Here is a 22,130-nt window from a genome sequence, read left to right on the forward strand (position 1 = left end):
AGAAAGCTGGGCTGCTTATTTCCAAAGAACTGTTTCATAATGTCCTCAGCCTGGTCGTTTAAGTGGCACAATTGTGTGAAGGGTGCTACAGCCCCTCTACCATAGAGAATCTCCTCAGGTGCCACTGAAAGGCAAGTGCAGCTTCTACGCAGGCAGGGTATCAAGGTGAAGTGGCAAAGGCAGACTGTGAGGTGCCTAGACGTCAGCCCTCATACAGCCAGCAATACGTGTTGGAGGCATTCGGAGACACATGTCATGAGCCCTAGGTTCTCTCATGTGAAATCTCTACCAAAACAAGCCTTCCTCTTCTGTCCAGAGTCTGTATTCTTTAAGTCTTTGACAGCTGTAATTCTAGAAACCTACATCTACCAGGAACAAGACAACAGGGGCCTTGCTGAAGGCTTACTGTTCCAGACAGAGGAGAAGCAAAACAAAATAGTCAGAGGCACTCTTGAGAAATTTCTGTCCTCTTTGATACTGGCAGTCTGTGTGTTCTGTATCACCCTCATTCCCTTTCTTCTTCTTTTCTCTCCAGAGAGATAAAGATCAAATATACCCATGGTAAATATTATCTGCTAGGGTAGAAACTGCCCTTTGATCGAAGTTACAGAAATCAAACATACCCCAGCCACCCTGTCCACAGTATGGGATTAGAAAGGACTCCTTCCTACGAGAACTTAAAGGAAATTATTTTGCATTTCCCAATCCTTCACCTCAAATCATCCAGTAGATGTTATTTAAAACTCCATTTGAAAAATATCTATATTGTTAACTCTTTCATTTATTCTTGTGTGGTGTACATGTATGTATACATGTATAATTGTTCCTGTTCATATATGTGAGTGCAGCATGAGTTCTGGGAGAAGTCTTCTGTCTCCTACTCATGTCAGAGCACTGGGATTACAGATGCACACTATCATACACAGCTTTACAAACATCCTGGGAATTTGAACTCAGGTCCTCACACACACATAGCAAGCAAGCACTTTGAGCCCCTTCCCAGTCCTCTAATGGCTCTTTCTAATATATCCATATGATACAACTATACCTAGCTTTCCCAAGGCAGGATTAGGACCCCGGCCTACATGTATATAAAAATTCTGATTCTGTTTTATATTTACCCTGCTGGTCCTTAGTTAATAATGAAAGAGTATCATGCTAAGTAATACAGAGACTTCTGTTAGGATAAAGAATTAACTCAGGATAAAAGAATTCTTCCTGTGGACCAGGAAAAACAGAACAGTGCCACATGATCCAGTGTGCAGCCATACCTTTTAGGAAATGTAGCAGAGTTAGATATGGTGGCACACCCCTTTAGTCCTAGCACCATGTATTACTTAAGGCTCTGATAGAGGTTATCAGGAAGAAAGGAATGGTGTGAAATGTAGGATTGCATCTTACCACCTCACTGTAGCCTCTGTGTCCCTAGAACCATAACATGCACTGGCCAAGAGTATGCTTTATAAACCTGTAGCATTTTTGAGAAGAGCGCAGCTTGTAAGATGCTCAACTGCCATTGTACTATACTAGCAGCACTCACATTTGGTATTTACTGAATATGTAAAACATCTCGAAATGGTGGATATCTTGTGGATAGAGAAATGGAGGTTCATTCTGAGTTATCTTATAGTCCGAAGAACTAGCTGTAAGGCTCCTGTCTCCAGGGCCCATGATCATTCTCCCAGAACAAGAACAATCATCTGGATTGTGAGCTGTCACTCTGCCCAATTCTGAAATTAAAAGAACAGTCAGGCCTTAGTGCCTTCCCACCATTGCTCACTCTCTAGCCATTGAGCCTCATTCTCAAGAAACGTATCCACAGCGCTGAGCTACAGACAGAGTAGGTCAAAGCTAGACTGCATTAATGGATAACTCTCACAGTGAGTGAACTCTGGAAGAGGGAAGAAGGCCTTGCTGTGGTGATGTGAGCAAGGCAGGGATGCACGGCTGGATTTCTGATGAATCCTAACAGACTTCATGAAAAGAAGGAAGTTTTGTTTTTCTGGCCTGGACTACATGGAGATCGTCGACACAAATCACTTCCACTTTTTATATTTCTTTGGCTTAGAAATCATTAAAGAAGATACAGGAAAATGTTATTGGCAATGCATTAGATTAGGACTGAGGTTCTGTTCCTGACTAACAGCCTCAAAGGTTAAGTTATTTCAATTTAATCACTTGGTTTTCATTCCTGTAAAAGCAGAATATTAATTTAAATTTAGAAAAACTGACATACCCTGCATTACAGAGCATGTTTCTTCAGAGGCCATGATTCTGGATTATAATTTCTGACTTTGGTCCAGCCCACATGTTTCACTGGTAGTTGTAAGTCTGATGTTTGGTCTTGGCCACAGTATCTGTATCTTCCACTTCTAGCATATGATCTTTTTTCTTTTTCTCTGAGACAAGGCATACTCTTTCTCCTTCTGTACCAGCTCTGTACTTTAGACCTTGGAGAACATATTTCAACATATCTGCTACCCTTTTTGACCTTACCACATCAGCTTAGCCTCGGTCCTCAAGGTGTCTGTGATTCTAACTCTCTGCCTGTTTACAGACTTCTAACATGCTGTCTTTCCTTGGATCCTCAAGTTCTCCGGAATCACAGCCTCTTAGGCCCACTGTGAAACACGATCCGGGTGCATGGGGTCCTTTCTGCTTTTTAAGAGTTCTGTTCAATTTTCCAAACCAACAGAGTCTGTTCTTCATAAATCCCCAATTCCACTTGGTGCCCTCAGAAATTTACTATTTACTACAAAACCAGAGGGGCAACACGACTAAATATTTTCTACCAAATATTGTATTTCCTCCTTGATGTTGACATTTCCTAAATGTTACTTCCTCCTAACTGCACTGCTGTCTCAAATGAAGTGTCTTTAACCCTTCTCCTGATGTCTATTCTTCAGCTTTCCCTTCTCTCCTTTCAAGAGCCCTGTCTCCGGGGGTGCCTGTATTCCAGGATCATCTTTGTCCTACCTTTTCATCACGTCAGGAGGAGACATCAGCAGTATGTGTAGGCACTGCTCTTACACGATCTGAGCATGAGTAAGGACATCTGTACTCACGGCCCCATACATACGGCCTAAACTGCTCTTCTCCTAAACTGCCACCTTGCCTTTGAAATGCTGCTTGGTCCTCGTGAGCACAGCATTCAGTGCATTTTCTTGGCCCTTATTCTTGATCCTTCTGGGGCACCTCAAAATTGAAACTTTTTCTGTTTCCAAATTTTTCTCCTTATTACTGTTCCCACCATTGTGAATTTCTTCCCCATTTTTCCCACATGAAGCAGGACGTCTCCATAGTCACTGCTCCAGTTCACTGCCAGCTCTCCTGTCCACTGTCATCCACATCCTGCCACTCACGCCTCTCCCTCACAGTCTACTCTCGCAGCACCTTCCTCTGAGCACAACTCACCCAACTCACTTCTCTGTTGCCTTTTGCTTAAGTATCACTTCCAGATCTCCCTTTATTTAAAGAGAAATCTTATTTTACTTTTTAAATCCTAGAACAAAGACTCTAAAACCTGGCCCTATCCTATAAATTCTTAGCTTCGTGATTTTCTTTTTTCCCCCATTTCAGTTCACATGTTTTGTATCTGTGAGACTTCAGCTTTCAGACTGTGCTCTGCCACCCCACCTCTCTCCCTCTCTGAATCATGCTAAGTTAAGTCCATCCACGTGTAACATTTAGTATCAACTCTATTTTACTAAAATTCCATTGGTGCTTTTAAAATTTGGTAAAGATGTTTTCTTTTCCTATATCCTATAAAATAAAAGTCACTATTTCTCCTGTGAACTCTAACTTCAGTATGTGTCTTCTAGTCACTATTATCTCATCCTCTCACTGTGGTGACCCATGTGTTGACTTTATTTCTAGTCACTATTATCCATCCTCTCACTGTGGTGACCTTTGTGACCCATGTGTTGACTTTACTGCTCTACTTAGATCTTAAGATCTTAAAAGATAGTTATGATGAAGATTAAGGATTAAAACAATCTCTTACAGCAAGTTCCTGCCATATCCCAGCATGGACATCACTAACAGTGTTCTATGAGGACTGTCCCATTATTTTGATATGATTGACTGAACCACTCAGTGAAATACTTCTAGAGAATCAGAGCCAAGAACTGAATTTATGCATGTCTGGTTTTAAAGGCCATATTTTACCCACTCTGTAGTATTTCTCATAATCTGCAGAAGTGACAGACAGATAACCACTGAATGAAACATGCTCCTCTTGGGCTGGGGAGATGGTTCAGTGAGTAAACCACTTGCCATACACATGTGAGAATCTGAATTCAGCTCTGCAGGTCCATGAAAAGCTAAGGGTAGTAGCATACATTTTTAATCATAGCATTTCTATATAAAGATGAGAAGAAAAAGACAGTCTCTGAGAACAGCTTACTGGCTGTTACTAATTGTAACAGTGTGTCTGACACACAATGGAACAAAGAAGAAAGAGATCAAACAAGGTGGAAGGCAAGGCCTGATACTCAATATCCTCTGATCTCTACATGTGTGCTTTCACATGCCTGGATCCAACATACATATACACAAGTAAAAAATGTTCCTCTAAGTCCTAACAGAGTAGGCAGCTTACTTAGTTAGAGTCCCTAGTTTCTGAAACTGCTTGAATAATGCATCTATAAGAAGAAGGAGGAAGAGGAGAAAGGGGAAAGGAGGAGGGGAGGGGGGGAGAAACAGCTCTCACTTCAACTCTTATAGGAGGAAAACAGGGTAATGCTTTTTATAAGATGCAAAGAAAAAGAAAGCTAACTCACCTGGATTATGTAATAGCACAACTTTTGCCTCTTTCACTGGAACCATTAAGGCCAATGAGGCAATGAATCAAGGCCATCCAAGCACCTTGCTTAGGTAATTTAAACCCCATTTAAACAAAGCCTCCAGTAATTTGAGTTTCTGAGGGTCTGGCATCAGTACTGTGTCAGCAATGCCAACTGTACTCTGCTGACAGTCAAAACCAATGTAAACTTGGGATTCAGTCTTACATATAAACATGTAAAATTATATGCGGTACACATGGATACTGATGCAAAGAAAATGGTAGCTGTTGCTTTCTACATGTAAGCAGCTGAGTGCTGTTTGCCTCTGAGAGCAATGTCATTACGGGGCCCCAATCCCATCTGAGTAAATACCTTTACAACAGAGAAGAAACCCTTTCAAGCCTTGCCTCACGGCCACATAGTTCAAGCAATATTTGATCTGAGACTTCTAGTTTACAGTAAAGGTAAGATTTGAATGATTTCATCTCTAACTCCTGTCCCGGGATCCCGTATGAGTTGGAATGAGGTATAATCTATGTATGTATAATCTATGATGTATAATCTATGGAATGATGTATAATCTAAACCCATGAGTACCCAAACTAAAGGCAAAGGAAAAGACACTACAAGCTGGGAGACCTGGGCTCCACTTCTTAACTTGTATGAGCGTCAGTCTAGTCACGTGTGAAACCTGACTCACACCATCTACCTTCACACTTCTGCTGAAGGCTAAGCGGAAACACACACAAAAGTTCTCAGTAGATGCCGGATACGACACACAAGCGCCTCAGAGCTCCCGTATTTGGTTTCTCTCCCTATCCAAGAGCTTGAGCTCCTTAATTACTTAGAAGTGCCAATGAACAGTTGACAAGATGTATAGTCTCCATGTAGTCTGGATAAGTACGGCTCGGAGGAACACATGGTAAGCCATACACAGAATACATCTGAGTGGGAGGAAGGCCCATGCATTACACTAGCTCCCTTATACAGGATAATATGAAAACACTACAGTGAACTCCTAATTTGTGTGGAAAACATCTAAACAGTCATGAAGGTCTCTAATGTAATTCTTATTTCTGTGGTTTTACATTTTACTGATTTTAGATATTAGAGTCTGCTTATCTAATTGTAGGCAGTATTATCTGTAGAGACAACATTCTAGTCTTTTTAAAACAGCTGTAATGTTAAATAGTATGTGGGGGGGGCCTCCTTTTTTAAACAAAAGCTGTGGGCTTTTAAATTCCTTTAAAAAGCTCCCCAAAGTCCAGTAGACTTCAGCACCATAGAGAACAGGAGATAGTCCAGCACATCACAGGATTACAGAATATTCGTCTTAAAATTTTCTTATTCTTTTATTTTTAAAAGGCTCAGAAAAAGTACAAGGTAAGGTTGATGTGCCTAACTACAGAGTACATACAAGTGGGAAGATGAGCCCCCTCTTACAAGATGCACATAAAACTAAAACAACAAACTGGGAAGGAATAGTAAAGCCCAGAAAAAAAGGAACTGTGATACCCACGGGAGAGGCCCTGAGGAGAGAGACTGAAAACAGAACAAAATCGCTAAAGCAAAAAGGTTAGCATAGCAACAGAAACCAAGTGGTAGCAGCAGAGGAGGATTTTAGTCCATACAGAGCTGACAACGTAGGACTTAAAAACACAGAAGCACCAACCAAGTTCTTGGCCTCTATTTTAATAATCACAACCTCCGCCCAATCACCATTATCTTAAAATGGAGGCAGTAACAAGCCCCGAACTTTTCCCTTTAATCTCACCTCTGGTGAGAGTGTAAGCCTTGACTATTCTGAAGGTGTGTTAACTGTCTCCTGCCGCTAGGGCACCACCCCTTGTGCCAGTAGGCACAGTTCTCTTAGTGATCTCAGCTGCCCCCCAAGAATGGGCATCTGTCCTCAAGGTGAACCCTTTCTCTACCCCACCAGTGGCACCACACTGTTTGCAGGTCATTTCAAGGTCTCTACAGCTATGGAAAAGTATAATGTACTTGTGTGCCTGAGAAATCATGAAAAGGTAGTATAGAAAGAGTTGGCTCCTGAATTACAAGGCTAAGAATGCTGTTCCTTAAAGCAGCAGCAACTCCGCCCTGGAGACCACATTGCTTAGAATGTGACCTCATAGGAGCGGATCAGGAGACCACAAAAAGCTGGGCAGCATTCCTGTCCTGCTCCTCTGGTACCACCTGTCCCAGCAGGCGGGAACTCTGGGAGGAGCCCTGAGGCACAGCAAGAACACCAGGGCTGGCAGCCCAGCTGCTCTCAGCCTGCCCTCCCTTCCTCTTTGTTGCCCTCCCTCTTGCATGCTGAAGGTTCTGGGATCTCTAGTCGGCCCAGGCGTGCCCACCCCAGTCACTAAACCCACCCTGACAGCTGGGCGACCCCTACCCCATGCGCCACATGCTTTTTGTACCTTTGCTCTGGGGAGGGTTCTGACTCCGGTCCCGGAGGACGTTGATCTGGTAGACAGCTCCATAAGGCTCAAAAAGTTCTTTCAGCTCCTTTTCCGACCAGGACCTAGGGATCTGTCCGACAAACATCTTAATGGCATCTGGGTCTGGCTGGTCAGAATGATCCAAAGCTCCGTTCATCTTGTTGGCTGTGCCGTTACTGTCAAAAAACGGAACCAGAAGCCAGAGTTAGGGCTTCAGGGTGAAGGACAGGAAGAAAAAATAGTGGGGGTTGGGGGTGAGAAGGCGGAAAGAGGAAGAGGAGCACAGGGGAAAGTGCCTAATGAGTCGTAGAAATGTGATGAACTAAAACAAAGCAGAGGCACCATTAGGTTGCTCTCAGCAGCGGCAGCGGCGGCAGCAGCAGCGGCAGCGCGGTGCTTTCACTGTGTGCCGCTGCCGCTGCTGCTCAGCACTGACTCCAGAGCACAGGGCAGTGCCTGGCCGCCTGGTACCCAGGGCATGGGCATCTCAGGACCCAGGCCGCGGAGGCGGCTGTGAGTTAAGTGTGGGTCTCAGTTGTGAAGGCTGCCATCAACACGGCACAAGTGAGCAGCAGCATTAGCAGCTAGCTCTGTGCTGGTTATCCGAGGAAGAAAGGCAGAGCTGGATTGCTGCTGGATTTCTCCCCCTCTCCCCCATTCCCCGCCCTTTTTCAGAGGTTTGGAAGAGAGGTGGTAATAATAAAGTCACATGGGAAGAAAATGAAACACTTGGCAGTCCATCAGATGACTAATGCAAGATGCTGGTGACGAATGGATTTCAGAGTGCGAGAGGCATCCATGTGTGCATCAAATTAGTATGTTGTTGCTGCTCAGAATGGCAAGCGCGCCAGCTATGCAGCTCGGAGCAGCTGATTGGCTGCTTGCACTGGAGACAAGGGCCAGAGCTTGGGGGGGGGGCAGGGGGCTCCCCTTTAAAAAGCACATTGTTTATGGGACCCAAGCACAAAGGGCTTAATTCAGAGAGGCAAAAGTGATCTCAGAATTGCTTGCTTTGTGTTGGGGGAAAAATACAGCACAGAAAGTTGAGTTCCTACTAAAGGACACTGAATATTTCAAATCTTTCACACTCCATAAATTGCTCTCTGTATATCTGACTTCCAGATGTTGCACTTAAGTTCTAAACAATCACACGTTTGGGAAAGAGAAGAAAAGGTCTGCTTTTTCTTCTCCTAGCTTCAGTAAATATTTGGGGCGGATACGAAGAACTAAAGCATAAGCTTCTATGTCTTTCTTCCTGTCATTCCCAGACCCAAATTTTGGAGAGAATACTTGTCACAAGCTTGATATTATGAAGTCATTTCTTTTTACCTTGGACTTCCCCTCTGACAATAATAAAGCAAGCCAAATACCTTTCCTTCGTATCCCCCACCCAATACACTGCACACCCCAGGTCCTCTCTGTAGAACGCTAACTGCTTCTCAATACACCCTTCCTTCGTAGTGGGTGCTTAACTCACTCTGTCAGTCTGTGGAAACTCAACAAGTGCGAAACAAGGAGCTCAGTAGCTGCAGCCTTCACTACTTAAGCAGGTCAGAAGGAAGACACACTAAAGTGCAAATGGCAGGTGTGATTTCACTGCAGCCTCGGAGAAATACCAAAATGTATTAGATAAAGATCTTGAGCAGAGTTCCTTATTTCGTTGCAAGAAACAGACAAACAGAAAGAACACTAAAGCTGCTGTAGCTCTAACCTCACTAGACATGAGCGCCCCACTCCCACCCCACAGCACGCCTGCAATCTTTAACATGGGAGCACTTGGGAGCCACGGAAGGCAGGCCCTGAACTAGAGCCAACCTAATCTACAGTGACCACACATCCACACAGAAGCACAGCCCCTTAAAAGCTCAGCGCTCGTAGAAAGAGAAAAACAAAACACCTCAAGTCAGATTAATTCAGAGAGGCAATGATATCAGACCCCCTTCACTAGTATTGCCTTGATCTCTACACACCTCTACCACCTGCCCATGTGACCACTTTATTTTTTAATCATTGAAGTAAACAGACTATCTTAATGTGCAACATTTTTAGAGCATTCTCTAATCAGCCTTATTGTTATAAAAATGTACTACTGAATAAAATATTGAATACAAAATCTTTTTTCAACAATTCAGTTGTAATCCAATGCTTGTTTATCTAGGCTTGCTTATTAGCCTAGACCATTCTCTTGCTATCATGCACCTATCTTGTTCCCCATCACTGAGAACTCAATATTTAGCCTGTGGAGCTGTGATGGCTCAGGGTGGAGGTGGCACAGGCAGCTCTCTGCAGTAGAGCATACAATGTGTGTAGTACTTTGGAAGCTCAGAGTGTGGTAAGATTCAGTTTTGGGACAGGAAGGACTCGTGGTTACTGCTGCTGACAACCAGCTAGATGAGAAGAGGAAGGTACTGCACAGGTCCGAGCTAACAGAAAGCGGAAGTTGGAGGATGACTAATACAGTGAAGTTAGGCTGCCATATAGTTAGTTGTCTGATACCTAAACTTAGAGTTCTGGAGCAAGCACTAATTACTGTGCATACCGCAAATGAACATTCCTTTTATGCTTTCCCAAATAACAGAAACTAAGGGAGCCAAAGGAGGAGGAAAGCGGCACAGAGGAAGGATGCTCACTCCTTTGGTCTTCAACATGTCTCCCAGTCCCTCCTAGACACCCTTGGACCTCTTACCATTCAAAGGGCATACAGAGCAGTGGCAAACACATGGCTCTGAACCCTGACATCATTGCCTTCTACCCATGCTACTCTGATCTTCAGATCCTTCACCCATAAAATGGCAACAACAGATACCAGCACGTCATAGAGGCACATGGCCCAGAATAAATGTCTCGCTATTCTCACTGTGTATACGTTTCCTTTACACAGTCACAAGTGACTACCATAAATCTATCTTTTAAAAAATGCTTTTTCTTTTTTAAGCAAATGTACAGTACTTACAAAGATTTATTTATTTTATATTTATATGAGTACACTATAGCAGTCTTCAGACACATCAGAAGAGGGCATCAGATCCCATTATGGATGGTTCTAAGCCACCATGTGGTTGCTGGGAATTGAACTCAGGACCTATGAAAGAATAGTAAGTGCTCTTAACACGTGAGCCATCTCTTCAGCCCCATAAATCTGTTTTTTAATTTAAAAAGTTTTGGTGTAAATCCAAACATGACTCATCCTTAGTAACAGGGTGTCAATACTATGCTATGTACTTTACTTTTTAAAAATTGGTTTTGGTTCCGTTTGTTTGCTTGTTTTTCAGTCTTACTTTGTAGACCTGGGTGCCTGGCCTGACCAGGCTCTATAGAGCAGCCTGACCTTGAACTCACAGAGATCTGCTCGCCTCTGCTTAGCCAGAGCTAGGACTGCATGGGTGAACAACCACACACGGCAGGGCTTTACACTCGACCCTCAAGACAGCCCTATGAGAAAGTCGTAGTCTTCAAATGCCAATCTGAGAAATAAGTTCCCTTGATAAGGGCACCAGATTATGAACTATAGTTAGAATCCCAATCTATGCCCCTGGGCCCCAAAGTGCAAAGTATTTCTAATCCACCATGTGACTAAACATTCTGTACAGCATGGCTTGAGTGGAGTACAGACAGCTCAAAACAAACCAAAGATCAAGCAAGTCCTACTAGGTTTCTTGAATCGCACACCCAAATAAAAACAGGAATGCTGGAAAAATTTACACATACCACTCCTCTACCTGTGGGAAACACGTAGCCAAGTACCCAGTATATAAACCTTTAAGGGTGCTTTGAAACCCATATCTTCTCAACCACCACATTGGATCACCATCTGTCTAGAGCCTTTCTTCTCTACTTCTACAGAGTCATTTGACTGAGTAGCTACCACGTATCCTTTTTACATCCCTTCTTGTCTGCCATTTTGCAAATGATCATATGGGAAGTATACAACAATTCTGTGTGTAAGGAAATCCAGTCGTATCTAGTATGAACTAAAACCACCACAAAACACAATCAAAAAATTGTATTTGGGCTGTTCATATGACTGACTCTCTCTTATTGTTACTGGATCTTGATATATAAAAAAATTTGATAACTTTGTTTTAATAACCTTAACTTTTCCTTTGGACTCTGAAACCTTTTCTCTTAGCTGAAGAATATTTCTCTTGGCAATCTGGTCACTTTGTTTTCTCATGTGGTTGTAGGTATAGAGACTTCTGAGTTAGCCAAAGATCATGCGTTAGTCAGGTTTTAAGCTAAGCTTTTGGGGGTTCTTGCCTGGGACCATAGATAGCCAAAGTACTTGTCATAGATTAGTATAGATACGTATATCCTCATCTGAACAAAACCCTCTACTAAGAGCTTTGTCAGAAAAGAGTCTGATTGACTTAGCAAACCAGGACTAGCTTGCTTTTCTTCATTCCCTACCTTCCATGGAACATAGTGTAGTGCCTTTTATAGTGTAGAACTTTAGATTCAAATCCAAATAGTATTAATAGAGGGCCTACCCTCTGCCAAAAACCTTTGCCAAGTATCTGACCCACACTATCATAATAGCTCTAGTTGGAATCATATTCACTTTAGAAATGAAGTAAAGGAGGGCCACAGAAGTAAGGTGCCATTTCCCAATGTAATACCTGTAAGGACTCACACTGTAAAACATGGACACAGTCAGATCTAAAAGCCATTGTCTTCCCTTCTTCTTCCATCAACTAGACTTCTTTGGAGAAACCGTGAGGCAGTAGTGTTTCACGAGGACTCCATGACCACTTGCAGACCTTGGACACAGACATATACGTCTCTGGGCACCTTGCCTGAAAACTTCAACAAGACCCTGAATACCAATTTTGTTTTGCCCTTGGCAAAGAACCTACTCTAAGATTCCTCTAGGACAGGTGCCAAATGGAACGAGAGCATAAGTCAGAGAGCATGAGGCCAGGGGACACTGCTGGCATGAATCTCAGAGTCAAGATGAAAACTAAGGATGCTGGGAGGGCGGGGCGAGTGCTCACACTTTGCTTCTAGCACTGCACTGACCTACTTCCCTACTCCATTTTCTAGTAAAAAGAAATCAGATCAACAGAGAACATGCAAAACCATCTGTGGTTCCTCTGAGAATGCGAAGTATCATTAAATATGAGTGGTTCAATGTATTATTACTATTAACTTCAGGAAAACATTTTATAAAGCCTAAAAAGTTTCAAGTTTCCTTTTCAAGTCTGGAAACAAAGAAACAGATTTCTGATTTTGTATTTTCTCCTGTATTTGTTTTCTATATTTAACTTCCTTTATCTCTAAAACAAAAACAAACCAAAAAACAAAAGCAAAACAAAAAAGCAAGAGCAACAAAGTTACAAAATAGCTGTGATAAATTCCAAGTACCAATAAATACTCATATTAATGAACTAAGCCAAAAATGCTATGTAAAAAAAAAATATACTGTCACTGAATACCTTTGCCTAAAGATAGCTGATCTTCTTGGTGTTAATAAATAATAATATTGTTCTTAACTTGATATTTGTTTGCTGTTTATCTTACTGCTTTTAGTTCTTGGGATGATCTACATCAGTTCAATTCAAGACTGTGCGGGTAGAAATGCTCCCTATCTCTATGTTCCTATCACCAGCATACTCCAGTGTCTCTATGTTCCTATCACCAGCATACTCCAGTGTCTCTATGTTCCTATCACCAGCATACTTTAGTATGCTAGGCAGTAACTACATATTACTAATGAGTTCTGAACTATGGCTAAGGCAACTATAAAACAAATTCTTATTAATTAATTTTATCTACATAGCTCTAGGAAGAAATATACCCATTCTCATTCTTTTAAAACACTGATTAGAGTTGAGACTCACCTAAACATATTATTCCTAGGGAGCCATTTTGAAAATGTTATTAAAGCTCAGTTGTGTAACTACAAGCAGACAATGGGCCAATGGAGCTGGCCTTGGCTCAGCATCGATTTAACTGTGTGCCCTCAAGGAAAATTCAACAACTCCTCTGTGCCTCACTCATCCTACTTGTAAACCAAAGGGAACAAAAGTTGTTGATTTAACTTTATTTAAATATAAAACATAATAAATATTGACTATAATTTCTACAAAAAAGCTATAAGAAATACTAATTCAAATAAATACTTGTATTAATGTTCAAAAATATGCTATCTTGAGTGTGTTTGGTTATGGTTTAGATGCAGAGAATGACTTACTGAAAAGATTAATTTAGACAGTATGACCAGCTGCTTGAAACTTTGGTATAATTCCACATCCTGTGTCTGATTTAATCCCCAAAGCCCATAGGCATCTACACACAGGCCAGAGCGTTGACAAGCGTCATGTATGCTGTGGGGAGGGAGCAACACAGGCTTACATGAAACCGTGAGTGGCCAACTGTCAAGGGTGTGACCAAAGAGCCATCTCTTGCAACATGTCCCACCGTTCTTCGTAACAAAATGAGCTGCAACCTTATCATTTCAAGTCAGCTGACAGAGCCACTCTTTAAATGGGTTTAGGACTCATTTTCTAATGTCACTAGTACTTAAGAGATAGCGCACAAAAGACTAGGTTGTTTGGTTGTCACTGCAAACTATCCAAGACAGAGCTGCATAGGGCAGTAGGACTGACAATGTGCCTGGTGCTTTTGGAAGGCCACAGGACAGTACTGCTGCATGAAATTCAGCAGCACTAAAAGTCATCTGCACTGCCCATCTGCTTGGTGGCAGCATGGCAACCAGGAGCCAGGCAAACACACCGTACAGAGTCTTCACAAGTCACGACTACCCACACGTGTCCGCACTGTGGCAAGGCTGCGGGTAGTTGAACACTTTATTAAATTTAGACCTCTTTGGATATCAATTATATCACCAATAAGATGTAACAATCACCATGCTCCTGAATTTACTTGTCGATACTGTTATCACTTACCAGGTATGGCAAAACCTTTTGAATTACAGTCATGCCCATTACAAAGTAAGGGCTAGATTCTCTGTGGTTAAATGGTACTGTATCAGCAACCAAAAACTTCATGGATGATTAACTGGAATAAACAATACTCAAAATATCTGAAGAAGATAAAAATTCTTTTCTGATGATAAAATTTTAAGTAAATTAGCTTGTGTTATTCTGAAGAAAAATTCAAGGTTACTTTATGTACACATACATACATACATGTAATACTGCTTGTCCATACCTTTTTTTTTTTTTTTTTTTTTATACAAAAAACAAGAGGAAAAGAAATGCTGCATGGAAGACACCCAGAGGCTGGCCTGTTGCATGACCCACCCACAGCAGGAACTACTCCAGTGTGGTTGAGAGCTGGGAGAGAGAGTTGATGGGTTTGAGCACTCTGAAGAGAGGTGGGGCTGCAGACACAAGAGTGGAGAGGAACACCTGAGCAGAGATGGCTGTCCTGCAGCTTGGGGTCACCGTGAGGCTCTTTCTGGCCTGTGGTGCCTTGTCTGAGTTTATGGCCCTGTAGCAGTAGGGGTCTGTCAATATCCTTGGCTCACATTACTGCCAAAGGCCATGGTGACATCCCAGGACTAGGCTGCCACCGAGGACAATGCTGATGCCCAAGGGTTCTGCAGAGTTGGCCCAACTCTCACTGGCTGCAGCACTCTGGAAAGTTGGACCCATACCTCACATGGACAGCACAGTAGAGCTAGCCCTGGTGGCATGGGTGTGGGTGAGCCAGCCCCAAGGGCATGAGAGCCAGAGAGCTGGCCCTTCCTGGTGCCAGCTAGGGCACTGAGTGAGCTAGCTGGGACAGAGCTGGGGGGCTGGAAATGGTGGTGTGAGTGTTGAAAAGCTGCCAGGCTGACCGACTCCGCTACTACCCAGGCCCAGATCCAGGGCTTTGAGTTGGCCCATCGACCACCTACCCCATCTACCTGGACATAAGAAGGGGCTGGAGCAAATGAACTGAAAGCAACTTGGGACCTGTTGGATTCTCCATGACTCAGGAAAGCAACAGGACATCTGAGGGGAGTCTCGGTGAGGATCCACTACTGATAGTGTAGCAGATGCCAGAGGCCTCGAACCAGACCAATGACGCATTCAATGAACATTTGCAAGTAAAGGTATGTGAACAAAAGGTATATTGCGTGACACACTATAGCTTCCACAATGAGATATGGGCTTTTGTTTCTGTTTTATTATTTTTTTGTTGTTTTTTGGGTTGGGGAGGTTGCAAGGGCAGAGGGTGGATATGAAGGGATGGGGAGATAGAGTAGGATTGGGGGAAAGATTGGGGAGATAGAGTGGGATTGAAATGTATGATGTGAAATTCACAAGGAATCAATAAAAAGTTTTTAAAAAGAGTATACAGGACATTATTTTCTTTCACAAGCAACTTATGACTTAGAAACAAGACGTTTGTCATGGATGTTTTACTAAGTTAATACTGGATTGTATTTGGTCAGAGATCTGAAAGCTATACATCTGTCATCAGGGTAAAAGTAACCATGACTCACAGGGAACGGTTCTTTAGAAAAGGTCACAGAATACCAGCATTTGGACTCACCAAGTGAAAGGAAAACCTGATTACCTTATCTCCATTTGACTGCTAGTAAAAAGCAGAAAGCTGGAAAACCCCTACAAAGAAGCAAATTTGAGGCATGCAGGGGGTGCATGATGGCTGAACACACAATAACCCTTGCTGGGAAGGCGGCAAAGCACTGGCTGCAGACCGCCCTCAGTGGAAATCTCGTTTCCTGCTGTGATTTGTCAGAAATTGTTTCGTGGACTTTGGGGCTAGAGAGGAAGGCATTTTCACTAGGCTGATAGGTATTTCTGATGAATGTTTAGAAATGGCACCAGGGAAACAATCATTTCAAACAACAGACACAGAGGCCCTCACCTTTCCAAAGTGCAGAGACTCACACTGACACACCCTCTGGTGACAGCCAATGCTTCCACTTTAAGGGGCGGAAATTCCTCAGGCTGTCAATTGAGAGTGTCTTCACGGTTTGCTTTACTTGCTCATACCTGACTGCTGGATGTGCCTGTCTACTGTGTGCAAGGGACTGAAATGGCTCTTTGGGAAGACTGAGAGGCAATTAGTTTGAGTACCAATGAACTGAAAATTAAGATTGTTAGGAAATGAAGATGCATACTGCAGGAAATCAATGTGGGTTCAGACTTTCCAAAACGAACACTGATTTTTTTTTTCTTTTACTCCCTACCTCACCTATGTATAATCTAACTTAAAAGCAACAAAATAAATAAATAAAAAAAGATAAATGATGAACAAAAGAGGGAGAAACAATATAGCCATAATGTCTGGTTTCCTGCAGACTAGGTTTTAGCAGGTGTGACTCTCAGGGAAAACAATTCCTGCTATAGCCACTAGTGAAAATAGTGCCTGGATTTATTCATATATAAGACAGCTACCAAGAAAGCCTAACATCAACCCATATGCACCGCACACATACGGCTAGCCAAGTCTTAGGATTGCTCTATGGAGAATTCAAATGCCCTACAGGGTATTACCACACAGTGCTGTTCATTTCTTCCCGTTCTTGTTTTCATTTTTATAATCTCTGTGTATAGATGTGTATGTGGGTGCATGCTTACATGCTTGTGTGGGTGTATGTACTTATGTACATAGTATGGGTGTACTTGCATGGTGGGTGTGGAGGGCAGAGGTGTATGTTTGATGTTTTCCTCACTGTCTTACTTTAACAAAGTTTTCTTTCCTTATCTATTTATTTATAGTGTAAGTTGTGTGTGTGTGTGTGTGTGTGTGTGTGTGTGTGTGTGTGTGTGTGTGTGTGTGTGTGTGTGTGTGTGTGTGTGTATACATGTCGGTACAGGTGTTACAGTATGCATTGAGGGTGTGGGGAGGTCAGAAGGTATGTGTACATATGTATATATGTTGGTACATGTGTCACAGTATGAGTGAGGATGTGGGGAGGTCAGAAGGTGACTTGAAGAGTTGGCTTTTCTCCTTTTACTATGTAGATCCTAGGGATCAAATTCAAGTCACCAGATTTTTCAACAAGCACTGTTAGCTAATGAGCCATCCATCTTGCTTCCCACTTTATTTTCTGACATGGAGTATTCCACTGAATCTGGAACTCATTGATTCAGCTAGGCTAGCTGGTCAGCCAGCTCCAGGGATATGCCTGGTTCTGCCTCACTGGTGCCAGTGTTACAAATACATGCTGCTGCACCTGTTGAGTGTGCGTGTGCATGCATGTGCCCCCAGGAGCACTTCATCCTAAGCATGCAAAGTGTAACCAAAGACTGTGGGCCAGGAGGAAAGAATTCTGGCAGATTCCTGGCTGAGAGGCTGGTCACGTGTGCTGCTGGCCTTGTAAAGGGTAATAGGCTAGCCATTCAACCAATGCTTACGGTGTGTATCCTGGAGTCTATGATACAAAGCCATTCCTCTAGCTACATTTCCCTTTTACCCTCCGCCAAGTTGTGGATAAGGTCCTCTCTCTTACTAAGCCTTTTCCCCAGCACCACCATGAAGTTCTGGGCTGTACTAACTATATGGGTTCCATCCTCCTGGTCCATCAGAGCTCTGAGAACAGTAGGTATTTTATACTTAGCAAGTATGGAGCACAGACTGGATGCTTGCTCTTGCTCTGCTTCTTCCATTCTCTGACCACTGAGCATACAGAAACAATAATTAACTAAACCCTACGCAGAGATAGTGTGAAACTGAAATTCTTGAAAACAGGGATGTCTTACTCAATTAGAGCTGCAGTAAATATGCAGTGACTCTCACAATCAGACATTATTCACAGCGCTGAGGATAAACCTATTAGAAAAATGAGAGGTTTTATTCTGGCGAGTGACATAAAGTAAGTAAAAAATGTTATATCAGAAATAACATTTCAGTTGGGAAAGTCAGTCAGGGAGGCGAGTATTGAGTACAATTTTGACATGAATAAGATAGTCAGGGAGGGCTTTATCTGGAATTCTAATGTTATTCCAGTTTCTTTTCAGTACATACTTCTACGAATGAAGTGACCTAGAAGGCAAGAGTCTTAAAGGCTGTAAATATTAAATATCATATGATCGTACCACCATAAAATCATGCTATCCCATATAGTACTGTTCCGCGAAATCTTAGTAGCTAGCGCTTTTAATACCAAAAAGGACGTAGTGATTTGCAAATTTATATCTGTTCTTTCCAATAAGAAATTATCTTTAGTATCTTAAATGATGCATAAAAATGATTTAATATCTTAAATCATCAATAGGTTTTGGTATTTACTTATTTTTAAATATATATCATCAGATCTAACTCCCTAAACAAACAGAATTAAAATGAGACTAAATGTGTTAAAACGCAGTGGTTCTTATACTAAGAGTCAGAATATCATTATATAAAAATTCCCCCCAGATAATTTTTGAGACATTTCTTCATTTTTTGACATTACATCTGGCACAGTGAATACAGATGATCATGTGTTTATATATCTGTGTAAGTGCCTTTCCAAAATACAGCCAGATGGAGTCTTTCAGAATGAAATTAATTTTAAATTAATTCACTCTGGACCTACTCCAGTTCTATGACTCTTTGCTTTGAGACAGCAGCCAAACCAATGTGAAGTCATGAACTTGAGAGAACTAAGGTTCTTCAACATCAAGGGAAAAATTAGTGTAACTATTGTTGTTACCTTCACCCTAAAGGAAACTATTCCTACACCATCACAAGTTGGCAGATCCTGACTGAACAACACTGAATTGGGGCAAAATGAGGTAAAATTTTCTTTTGGGTGGAAATGAGATCGTGGCTAACACTACATTCAATATTCATAATGACTTGAGAGGATTCCAGTAAAGATCAGTATCATTATCACTGACATCACAGCTGAAGATGTTGTAATAAAATTGCCTTACAGGCTGAGTCAGGTACCACTGTGACAGGAGAGAGCACATCCCACTGTCTCTAGCTGCAGCTATGGAAGGAACTATAAACAAACGTCACGATGCTTTGCTTGCTGTCAATCTTGGCGGATGCCTTTATTATCATACTTGCTTCAATTGCAATTTAGGTTGCCATGGAGACACAACAGTCAGTTCCAGAAAATTATGAGATAAATGTCAGGCAGCGATAACAGTGTTCATGAAGCTTCAGTGACAAGCAGCTCTGTGCTTCAATAATAAACCTATTCTCTATTAACATATGTGGGGCCTGCCACAATCCAGGAGAGAATTAAAAATTAAATATCTATCTATATTTAAAAAGGGGAAGAGATCACTCCAAATATAGCTTACATCTCTATGGTGGGTAAATTAGACATATGGTGTCATATTTTTTCAAATATATGGCTATGGTAGAAATTTTTATTTTAGGAAATAAGACATCTACTAATTCTGACCATGACACTTGAAGAGCTTTAAAGAAATCACCACAACTCAAGGTACCTGAACGTGTAAAACCACCTACTCTTCTCTGTTCTAGATTAGTAGATAATCAACTGGATCACCAGTATCCTGAATTAGCCTTGAATGCTCTATAGCCAAGGATATTCCACTGAAATTTTAGCAGGTCAAAAATTATAATTGTGGATCTTTAAGAATTTGATGCATTCTAAAGATGCATTCTGAAGATGGGGGCTAAAATTACACCACCAAGGGAATGATTCTATGAAATAAGACTGAAGGGAAAATAAATTTCATTTTGGGGAATAGGTATAAATATTAATTAGGATTGAGGCACATTTTAAATGTTATACTCAAAAATATCCTTTCAGGAGTCTTAGTTAAAAGGGAGGAGTCAAATTAAAGTGGTTAAGTTAAAGGTGGTATTTTACAAACCAAAAATACAGACCTGCTCACTGAGTCTCTCCTGCACAGCAGATGCTGTCCATGCCACCCAGCACTGGTATTTAACAGATATTATTATTATTAATAGGGAATGGCACATCTCTCCCTGACTTTAACAGTGTTTACTGACTTTACTGTTGTGTGTCACTGGGTATAGGTCACAGTGACCACACACTGTCACTATCTGCAAGTGTTTCATTGTTTAGTATAATCCTACGTCCAAGGTCCTAAACAAGATGTGCTTGTTTTTTCGTTCAAAGTTTGGTTCATTCTAAAATTAACGTAATTTTTCTGGGGCAAGCCTACAGTTCTACTTTAGGAGCAGCAGGCTGAGTAAAACCTCCTGGGACTCACTGTCACTCTCGGGTCCTTATACTCTTAGGAAGAAAGTTAAGAGGAATCAAACCTAAAGCCTAGGATATAAAGGCTACTGTGCTAGGGGCCACACTTCTAGCATCACTTACATCCAAGTACAAGTTCTTGCTTCTCACACGGTATTTCCCCATTTAGACTGTTCTTGTGTCAGCTCCACATGCCTCTTGTAGGTCACATAGTGCAGCTTCCCTTTCAGAGGTGTGCTGTGTGAGCAGAGTGAGATTCAGCAGGAAGTAGGGAAAGGAGGAATGATGTCACTTGGAGGCCCCAGCTACTTTTCCCAGTTAGACTTGGATCTGTTCTTTTCAGTTTGGTTCATTTCATCATGAGACCCGAGAAGTCAGAGATAGATTTAAAGGTCTGCTCTACAAGACCCTTCCTCAGGAGGCTGGAAAGTGACTCAGAGATCAAAAGCACCTGCTGCTTATACAGAAGACACAGGTTCAGTTCCTGGTACCCGTATGGGGGCTCCTAACAATCCATAACTCCAGTGTCGAGGGATCCTACACTCTCTTTTGACCTCTGTGTGTATACAAGATGCATGTGATATACAGACACATTTGCAAGTGAAAACACTTATACATATAAATAAAATCAGTTTGAAAAAATTTAAGAAGCTACCTCAATTCCTTTTTAGTATAAAAGCTGCAATGATCTTTTGAATGTCTTGTAGCCAAGCTGAACAATAAGTTTATAATACTGGAGTATCTGCAGGAGTCATATACTCATACACTTCGGAGCCCAAAATTCTACCAACTCACTCAACCATTAGAGATAGCCTTTCCTCAAAGAAAATTAAACACAAACCACACCAAATACTATGAAAAACAATAACAAAATCCTGTAACAGGTTCTCTCTATACTTACTGGATGATTTTCCTGCTATCTACTCCTGAAAACGATACCGAAGGAAAAATAATTCAGAAGCACACACATAACCCAGGACAGTGGCCCTATGACTGCCGTGCAGGTTCACACTGGTGGTGTGAACGTAGGGAACACACAGCAAAAGTTGCGATAATGGAATTTGGAATTTAGAACCTCCAGCTGTAAATTAAAGTCTACTATTATTACAACCGGATAAGGAAGCTTGAGAGATCAGATGGTGAGCAAGATAGCTAAAGGGGTGCTCACCTGGGAGTGGACAGCAATGAGAGGGATCAAAGATGAGGAGCGGACTCTAATTATGTGTCCATACCATCACACACACCGAAAGCTTGTTTCTGAGATTTCTACATAGAAATGTCATTAGTGACCCAAAGAATGACAAACTTCAAGAGTAGTTTGTCAATGGCTCACCTTACCAGAGTTCAGAATAAGAGAGTATAAAACGCAGGGGAGAGGAGAACATGAGCTAACTTAGAAACACTGGGAACAATATTAAGGCCATGCTCAGAGGGTGCAGAGCCCCAGGGGTTTAGGCCAATACTTCAGGAAACCAAACCACCTCTGCCCACTGTACTTATATTTATTGACACTGGGTTTATAGAATAGACTCAGGCTTTAGGACACTCTCCCCAAGAGAGGTAAAACCTAAAAAACTGTAGATGTAGATGTGTGGAAAAACAAAATCTCATCAGCTAATGCAGACAGGTGATCCACTTAACACATACATTGACCATTTATTTATGTGGGCATGCAGGGCCTTGTCACACTTAGCACACAGGAGCTTCCTCCTGTGTATAGGCTCTAGCTAGGATGCACTTTCCCTGTGAGATTGCACAATTGTTTACTTAGGCAGTGTTTAGTTCACTAACTAA

The 22,130-nt window shown here is 41.9% G+C and overlaps 1 protein-coding gene across 21 annotated transcripts in view; it reads right to left on the reverse strand.

Moving 5' to 3' along the window:
- Celf2 (CUGBP Elav-like family member 2) overlaps positions 1 to 22,130 on the reverse strand; it is an 821,906-nt gene that overhangs the window by 158,503 nt on the left and 641,273 nt on the right. For all 21 annotated transcript variants that reach the window (XM_032884458.1, XM_032884469.1, XM_032884468.1 and 18 more), the window contains one exon: positions 7,208 to 7,404. In XM_032884458.1, coding sequence (XP_032740349.1) covers positions 7,208 to 7,404 — 197 coding nt within the window. The remainder of the gene's footprint in view (positions 1 to 7,207; positions 7,405 to 22,130) is intronic.

This window comes from Rattus rattus, chromosome 14 (assembly GCF_011064425.1).
Source record: "Rattus rattus isolate New Zealand chromosome 14, Rrattus_CSIRO_v1, whole genome shotgun sequence".
Taxonomy (NCBI): Eukaryota; Metazoa; Chordata; class Mammalia; order Rodentia; family Muridae; genus Rattus; species Rattus rattus.